Source organism: Clarias gariepinus, chromosome 16, assembly GCF_024256425.1.
Source record: "Clarias gariepinus isolate MV-2021 ecotype Netherlands chromosome 16, CGAR_prim_01v2, whole genome shotgun sequence".
NCBI lineage: Eukaryota > Metazoa > Chordata > Actinopteri > Siluriformes > Clariidae > Clarias > Clarias gariepinus.
The window spans coordinates 14,772,278-14,781,349 of NC_071115.1; the positions used below are offsets into that span (position 1 = coordinate 14,772,278).

Genomic DNA, 9,072 nt, shown 5'->3' on the forward strand with positions numbered 1-9,072 from the left:
GTGGTCTCTTCTTGTAACAATATCCTGATGCTGCCTGAGTGCCTCTTACAAACTCCAGCATCAGTGATTTTGTTGCTGGAGGCGAACCTGTTGTTCATCGGAAACTCCGACTGGCATGAGAACCATTGACAAAATGGGGTACAATGATCAGACATTTTATTGTATATTAGACTTTGAACACTTTATCCTCTGACTATGAATGTTTGCATATCCCTAGTGACCTGGCTCTCAGGAACTGTCTCCTTACTTCAGAGATGTCTGTGAAGATCGGCGACTACGGCCTATCTCACAGCAGGTACAAGGTGAGTCAGGAGTGTATAAACAGGACCGGCGGAGTTGCAGATGACTCGGCTACACCAGCCTCTGTTCATTCCATTGCTTCAGTCCACAGACGTTGCCTCTGTCTCTGTTAGGATGACTACTTTGTGACGGCAGATCAGATTTGGGTGCCACTGCGTTGGATCGCCCCAGAGCTCATTGATGAAGTCCATGGCAACTTGTTAGTAGTGGACCAGACAAAGGCCAGCAATGTGTGGTGAGAAGTGCTTTAAAAGTCAACCACTAAACAATCATAAGTAAAAGTTGGTGCTCCCTCTCTTAATTCTATGTTGTAGTTTTTTTTTTGTAAAAACATAATGAAAATATTATGATTGTAAAGGGTCTTAGTATTTGTCAAATACACCCTCAAATGGCCAACATGTTAAGTACCCCCATGATTTAATAGTTTGTACTGTAGATCCAGCTTTAGCAGCAGTAACTTAAAGTAATCATTTCCTGTATGACCTCATCAGTCTCTCACATCGTTTTGGGCCATTCTTCTTTACTCTGCTGCAGGTCATTGAGGTTTATGGGTATTTGCTTATGCAGAGCTCTGTTAAGGTCCCGCTACAGCATTTAATTTATGTTGAGGTTTGGACTTTGACTAGGCCAATAGAAACCGTGATTCTTTTATTTTTCATTTACGGGTATACTTAGGACCATTGTCCTGTTGCATGACCCAATTTCGACAGAGCTTTAACCGTTGCACAGATGGCCCCACATTTGCCTCTAGAGTACTCTGGCTACAAAGGAGTGCATGGTCAAGTCAGTGGCTGCAAAGTGTCCAGGTCATGTGCCTGCGAAACAAGCCCAAATCATGACCCCTCCATCGCCATACTTGACAAGGGGTACGAGGTGTTTCTGCTGAAATGCTGCTTGGTTTTCATCAAACAAAAAAGTCATATATCTGAGGTTGTATTTGCCTGATAGTAAGATCCGCTACTATCAGATGAATTCTTTTTAATGATGTTTTCACACAAAAACACTTAATAAAAATAGGGGCCACTACCTTTTATACACGTCTGTTCTTTTCATGACAGCAGATTAAAGATGTTTTTTCCTGACAGGTCACTGGGTGTGACAATCTGGGAGCTCTTTGAGCTGGGAAGCCAGCCATACAGACACTACACCGACAGGCAGGTGTTGACGTATGCAGTGAAAGAACAGCAACTGAAGTTGCCAAAGCCATTGCTGAAAGTCCCTCTGTCTGAACGCTGGTGAGTCACCACTGGTTAAAGACCTTATATCCAACATGTGCTTCACAATCATTATTCCCCTATTACCACATACAAACCACGCAGTCATCAATTATACCTAAATGAATACTAGCAACACAATGTATTTTCTATCAGAGGTTTCTTAAGGGCACATTTCATTTTCTTCCTTGCAAAGTGAAAAAATCAATAGGTATCACAATCAATAAGTTGAGTGTGGTTAGTCATTCGTTTTCCGCTTTAACAGTTAAATCTATCATACTTTTGGGTTTTCCTAAAAGTTTCTAGTCATTAAGTATTGTATACCACACAATAACTAAAATTTATTGTACATAAAGTTAAAAATATTGACCTTTTATGTAAATGAAGGCATGCTTTCTTTGTCATTTCATCAAAACTTGCAACAGCAACCAAAATAAACACAGTGAGCTTTCGGTTTAATTGTCTAAGCATTAATATAAATTAGGGGTTGAAGTTTTCTTTCTAATTGCAAGTACTGTGCATTTTTATTTGTTTATGAGCAGGTATGAAGTAATGCAATTCTGTTGGCTGCAACCTGAGCAGCGGCCTGTTGTGGAGGAGGTTTACCTGCTGTTGAACTATTTGTGTGCTAAGGGTACCAATGAGGCAGAGGAGGACTTTGAGAAACGCTGGAACTCCCTCAGACCAAGTCTCGACACGGGCAGTTCCCAGAGAACCCCAGCCCTAGAGGTACCCTCATCTAATTCCTCATTCCCCCTGCTCGAGCACTTCTCCATGGTTGACAGTTTCCAGTCTGAGAACGGTGATGAAATACTAACAGTCACTGAGACCAGTGACGGGCTCAACTTTGAATATAAGTGGGAACAGGCCAGAGCTGAACAACCCTACTGCTCCTCATCTACAAGTGGCCCTCTAGGAAGTAGCAACCCACATTATCAGGATATATACTATCCCCTCAGCAGTTCTACAGGAAGCTGCAAAGGGGAAAGTCTCGCTCTGGGTATTTCTCCATCTCAATACAAGTCCGATTACCCAGGTGTGGTCCCAGTGTTGAGTGCACACAGTCCATCTGTTAGCAGCGAGTACTATATTCGCATTGAGGAACCCACCGAGTGCAATATAAGTGTGGAGGAGGCCACTCTTGACTACAGTCCAGAACACAATTCCAGCAAATGCTCCCTCTCCATGGAAGAGATGAAAAGTCCTACTGAGGCTTATACAAATACACACTGGCCAGGATCAAAAAACTCTAATAGCTTCATCAATGTTTCAGATACTAGTCCAACAACTACTGCCCTCAGTGTGGAGCCACCTCAAAGACAAGATCTGAACCACATGGATTCTGCAGAACAATTAGGTCAATACTTTTTCCCCAGTGAACCAGATAGACTGCACTGTGAACTGACACCCTCAGGAGAACAGGAAGTTCCTTTAAAGCGAGATCAACCATCTGAGTCTCGTCTTAAATCTGTAAGCTTGCACAACACAGGTGCCCACGAGACTCCACGTGGCATATCGGTTTCGATGGGCAGCCCCAGTCTAGGACAATGTGACCCCTACCTCGAAGCCAACCAGAGAACTGCTGAAAAAAATATGGCTATTGAGGCCTATTATGATACAATGGGTAGCCTACCGAAGAATATTCCTAGGCCACACAATATAACTATTGATGTTGAAGCTGCCGATTGTCTTCTTATGGGTGCTGCTGATCCAGAGGATGACATCGATCATTTTACTGAGATGGAAACAATTAACTGGACCTCAAATCAATCCACAAATAACAACACTTTAAACTTTGATGACCGAAAGACAAGGGGGTTTCACGACACCTATCTTGATGTTCACCACACCACACCTTTCTCCAGTGGCCAGAACTTACAGCCAGTGTCATTAACAACCAGGCAAAATTCACCCGCTGATACATTTAAACAGCATCCACAAATGGAGGCTACTGGCAGGAACCCCAATGCATTTTCACACACAGATTCAAATACAGAGTGTGTGTCATATATACAATTCTGCTCTGGGGATCAGACTATGGTAGAGTCATCAGTCCCAGAAAAGCTCCAAATTAAAAATCCACCTCAAAAGAACAGTCCCCTTCTGCATATTACGGAGAAACCGGAACGCTTCCCTATGCAAGACTATTCAAGTACCAATCTTCTCTCTTTTTCCGGGACTAAGGACAGAAGCACAATTCCTGCACAAGACATAAAAGTGCAGTCAGCCGGTCCCACAATCACGCGTGGTGCTCAGTCCAAGCATGTCTCCGAGTGCTGTCATACAGGGGACAGCATAAGTTCGGTAAACATTGATGACTGCAGTGATGGCGATGGTCCTGAAATTACCTTTGAGGTCTTTACAGACTCTCCTATTGATTTTGCAAAAATTGAAGACATAAACTTAGCACACACACCCATGCATAGACAGATTCCAAACCAAGACCCTCAGGAATTTATAGACCTTGCTTCAAGTAGCAGCCCCTGTGAAGCCTTCAGTCCAGATGCTTACCACACATCCATTCAGCCCAAGTCACTTGATAGTGGCTACGACACAGAGAACAATGAGTCGCCTGAGTTTGTCATGAAAGACCTGGAGGCAAAACCAGTTCTCAGTACAAGTGTGGAATCAGAGTATGAAATGGTCCTTCAAATGGACCTTGAGGAAAATGATTTGACCCCAACTAGCAACAGTACTCTTAAGCTGACAAGCCTGGGCAATAGGAGCCAATACAGAGATTCAGCGTATTTTTCAGACTATGATGCAGAAAATGAAAAAAGCCCCTGTGAAGGAGGAAGCATCTTCTTTGATAACAAACTTGATTTCTTTGTAAAAGAACCTGTAAAAGACGCATCTCTTACGATGATTGTGAAGGAGGGATTTAAAAATAATTTTACAAGTATGATAGCAAATGTAGGTAATCCTTTGCTGAGCGTCAAACAGTTGTGTCAGGATAGGAGGAACATGGAGTTTGATCCAAGTTCATCTCCTGCATCAGGTCCAGTGATTACAGTGTTGGCCCCATTTCCTCCAGAGATGGGGGGATGTTTGACCAAAGAGTCTGCTCCAGATGATGGTCTTGGAGTGGAATCTGAGCACTCTGGAGATGATCCAGCCTCTGAATGCCTCTCCAGTACTGAATCTGATGGATCATCCACGACTCAGGAAGCCACAACTATGGAGGACCAAGTTAACAGTAATAGCATGGGCTTCTTATCTGCAGACTCCCTGGGTTCAGCCTCCACTATACTGGAAGTCAAGAACTGTGAGAACAGGGAAGACAATCCAGATGAATGTCAGATGGATGGGGAAAATGAGGAGAAAAAAGGAGTTGAAGAGGTGGTAGAAGATGCAGTTCTAAATGTTAAGCGGGATAATTCTCTCGATAGCATTCTTCCTGCCTTACCAGAAAACCTGGACATACCAGCACCCCTGGGGAATTGTGAGGAAGAAGACGACTCTGACGACAGCGATGAGTCAGATGAAGAGTTGCGTAGCTACAACGTCCAAGAGCAGAGTGATGAAAGTGAGGAAGATTTCACCACAGTTCCGGTGGTGGTGGTGAGTGACCGAAGTAGTGCCAGGCACCTGCGTAGCCTCCTCAAAATGCCATCCCTTCTCACGCAGTCCTTCTGTGATGAACTAGAACACAAGAAGAAAGCTGTCTCCTTTTTTGATGACGTCACAGTGTTCCTTTTTGACCAGGTCAGTCAGGATGCATTGCATTGAATACGCTGTTATGAAGTTTGTAATGTATACCATGTCTGTGTTTTTTTGTTTTATGATGGAAACGTAACTAAGAAATTGTGTATTTCTGTTCTAGGACAGCCCTACAGGTGAACTGGCAGAATACACCTTTCCTCCAATGATGGAGCCAAATGGCCAGGCAGCAGAGTCTAAGGATCAGCCATCACAGAAGGAAGTCAGTGACTCTGATAATTCCTTAAATAGGAATGTCTTAAAAGATGGTAAGTGTTATGCACCTAAATCATGTGTACATTTTCAGTATATAGGGGCAAATACATGTGTTATTAAAAATAATAGACCCTGTTACTAAACAGGTGGGACCTTGGAGTGGGAGAATGACTTTCCGTTGATGCCTAATGCTTTGACATTAGATCCTGCCTCAGACAGAATCTGCACTCCCCCAAACTCTCCAGTCCATCTTCCTGAAGAGAAGCCAGCACCCCAGACTTCCCGCTTCAGTGTTTCTCGCTTCTCTATCACACACGTGTCTGACTCAGACGTCAAGCCCATGGGAGGTCAGTGCTACTCTGTAACCACCAGCAATGCAGTTTAGACAATGTAAAGGCATTGTAGAACATATCGTGTACACATTTGCTATACATACCTCACACAAAAGTGTTTCACATCACACTCTGTGCTCTTGTTATCTCCACACAGGTAGCTGTTCAGATGGAAACCAAGCCTGAGAACACATCCAGATTTCCTTTCGGTCTGATCCGGCTCTAGATTCTTATTGTTGTTTAACATTCTGGACGAGGGTTCTCTGAATCCGGAAGACAGTGCCTCATGCTGTAATTGAGTTCTTTTAGCCAACCCCTTTCTTTGTGTCTTGAGCCCAGAGGTTGGCAGTGACGTTGTTCTTTAAAGATGGCATTTAAAAATTCAGAAAAATGTTTAAGGAATATTTTATGTATGCATATTTAAGATGATAAGATTCAGTATCAACACTTGTATTGCAACAAATCACTTTATTACAAACTGTAGCAACCATAAGGATATTGGTTTACATTGCTGTACTCCTCACTGGCTTACTTACGGTGCGCATGTCACTCATTGGTCAGATCTTCCAGATGTTGGTTTTAACTGCAAAATAATTTGGAGGTGGGGGGGAGGGGATGTAAGACAACTCAACTCAAATAACATTCAACTTTCATCACCTATAAGGGGGTTTCAAATTGGGTACCAGTGTTGGAAAGTGTAGACCATATTCAATGGAGGCAATTGCTTTTGACCACTTTAGGCTAAAATATTAAGGCTCAGGTAAACTGTATTGAAGGATGTAAAAATTGGGATAGCATCAAAGTTTAAACCAGATTATAAAGATACTCGTTTTTAATATAATATGCTTCCTGACTTCACCCCATATTCCCTTCCGTGCTGCTATACAACCCTGAGGATGTGGAAAATATTACATAAATGCACTTTGTTGAAGCCTAGAGGTCATGTGCAAATTTGTTTCCTTCAATTATGCTCGTATCCTCGATGTGTTTATAGAGATACAGTAAAAATGTATCCCAGTCTTATTCCAGTCACCAACGTTCACTTTTATATGCAAGTGAACTTTCATCACCATGTCTGTTGAGGTAGAAATTTAGTGTTTAGTTTACATATGCTGGTTTGGTCACATTAGTCTTTAGAATGAGTGAGCTAGAAATACTCAGCCATGAGATCTCTGACTCTGACTGAGAAGTCAGTATTTCCCAGTAATATGGCTGCATAATAGCCTTAACTAGAGAGAGAAAGAGAGAAAATACATTAGATCAGAGTAAGATCATTTACTTAATATTGCATAAACTAAAACTTTAAAGGACACTTCCACAGATTTACCAAACAACCTCAAATTTTAGTTGAATGACCTGCAGACTGAAATATTGAATTCCAAGATAGGATTCCTTTTAGGCAAGTTGGCCGAGATTACTTTTTTCATCTTTTTCCTCATACAATCTTAAAATTCCCCAGAGAGACAAACCAAAGAGGGTGCAAAATGGGACCTTATTTTTTTCCCTGAAAGTGTATGTTAAAATGGCGAAGGCTATAATTACTAGGTATTAAGTAATACTCCACATGTAACATATTCAAGATAGCTATTTGTAATACAGATTAACATTTTAATTTAGTAGTTCATACAAAACAGTGTAGTAACATGTTGTTTACTACAGTAACTATAACTTATTTGCAAGAAAAAAAAATCCTTCAAGAAAAAGAGGCTTATTTAAGCCACTGGCAGCTCTCTAAACAGCTCTGATAAATGGTACCTCATAATGCTGGAAGATGCTGGATATGTATCGTTAGAGAAACCTTAACAGCATATCAGTATAACGACAGGAATAGAGGGGTAAAACAAACACCTGTCAAATAATGCCTGTGGACTTCCTGTGTTTCTCATTCATCTTCCATCTTCAGTTACGTGTCTGCTAGTGATCCAACACTAAGTTCTTGTAAGTTCTATGTAAGGTTTTAATTATTTTTTTTTTTTTACTTAAAATTCTGTAATTATGGATGTTACTTGGTCTTACTACAGCTGCACAGTAAAGTGCAACCCAGCACCACTGGGCCACATCCAGAGTTTATTCTCGAACAGGCATCGGTATACACTGGTCCTCGTTAAGAGGTGTTTTGTAATCTGTACAATCCTGCAGCACTCTACTACTTTTGGAACACATATCAGTACTTTATAAAGGAGAGATAGACGACTGTTTTGAGTTGCCAAAGTGATACCTGATCATCAGGAGCTCAGTGAATTATCCTGTTACAATATGGTGTTCGGTGTGTTTGTTCCTGCACTTGTAGTAGCACCATGGCTGTCATTTCATTTCAACACACTCCATGCTGACTGTAGTATTAAAAGAAAATAAAACAAACCCATAGTTTGTCCTTGTGCATCAGGTGTTTATTACTTTTTTTTTCTTCAAAAGGTTAACAGGTTTCACCATTTCCTTAACATCATCCAGATATTAAAAGAATGCTGACTTGTACGGTATGTTGCAAGGTGGGACCTCCATGAATCAGAATTGTTTTTCCAGCACATCCCACAGATAATCATTCGATTAATATCTGGGGGATGTGAAGGACAAATCCACACCTTGAACTCTAGGTCATGCTTCCCAAATGATTACTAAACAATGTTTGCAGAGTGTCTCATTATCCTCCTGACTTCTGCCATTAGGGACCATGGTTGGCAAGAAGGGGTGGTAATTGATCTGTAAAAATGTTTAGGTAGGTGGTAAGTGTGAAGTAACATCCACTAGAGTCCCTGTAAAGTTTCCCAGCAGAACCTTGCCCAGAGCATTCTAATAGCATTTAGTGACTTTTTCCCCTTAGTGCACCCTGGTGCCACGTTTTTTAAAAAGTTTTTTTTTTGCAGTTTGTGCTACAGTGGTTCTTCTTTGGCTCTGTCACTGGTTTGCCAGTTGTCCTTCTTTTTGGTAGATGCAGTAGTACCTACTGCACACTAGAAACACCCCACAAGACCTGCCATTCTGGATTGTCAACCCAGTCATCTAACAATCACAATCTGGCCTTTGTCAAAGTTGCTCTGAGCCTTATGCTTTCCCATTTTTCCTACTTCCATCACCTCAACTTCAAGATCTGACTGTCCCCTTGTTTAATTAAGTATATCTCTCCCTCTGACAGGTGCCACTATATTTCACATAATCAATGTTATTCACTTCACCAGTCAGTGGTTATCATGGTATGGCTGCTGATCAGTGTGTGTACTGTATAATAGAGAACATTAAAGGTGTTAAGAAGGTGGTTTTATGTTTGATAACTGAAGGCCGTCAATTTCATTAGAAATAATGGAGGTATCCAT

The 9,072-nt window shown here is 41.5% G+C and overlaps 1 protein-coding gene across 3 annotated transcripts in view; it reads left to right on the plus strand.

Annotated features, from left to right (window-relative positions):
- The window catches only part of aatka (apoptosis-associated tyrosine kinase a), a 38,124-nt gene extending 29,993 nt beyond the window's left edge, over window positions 1–8,131 (plus strand). For 2 of the 3 annotated variants that reach the window (XM_053514369.1, XM_053514371.1), the window contains 7 exons: window positions 218–302; window positions 414–535; window positions 1,386–1,535; window positions 2,057–5,219; window positions 5,338–5,482; window positions 5,576–5,776; window positions 5,919–8,131. In XM_053514369.1, the coding sequence (XP_053370344.1) occupies window positions 218–302; window positions 414–535; window positions 1,386–1,535; window positions 2,057–5,219; window positions 5,338–5,482; window positions 5,576–5,776; window positions 5,919–5,947 (3,895 nt within the window). In that variant the 3' untranslated portion in view covers window positions 5,948–8,131. The remainder of the gene's footprint in view (window positions 1–217; window positions 303–413; window positions 536–1,385; window positions 1,536–2,056; window positions 5,220–5,337; window positions 5,483–5,575; window positions 5,777–5,918) is intronic. The other variant, XM_053514370.1, reaches the window with a different exon arrangement.
- The last annotated feature ends 941 nt before the right edge of the window (window positions 8,132–9,072 follow it).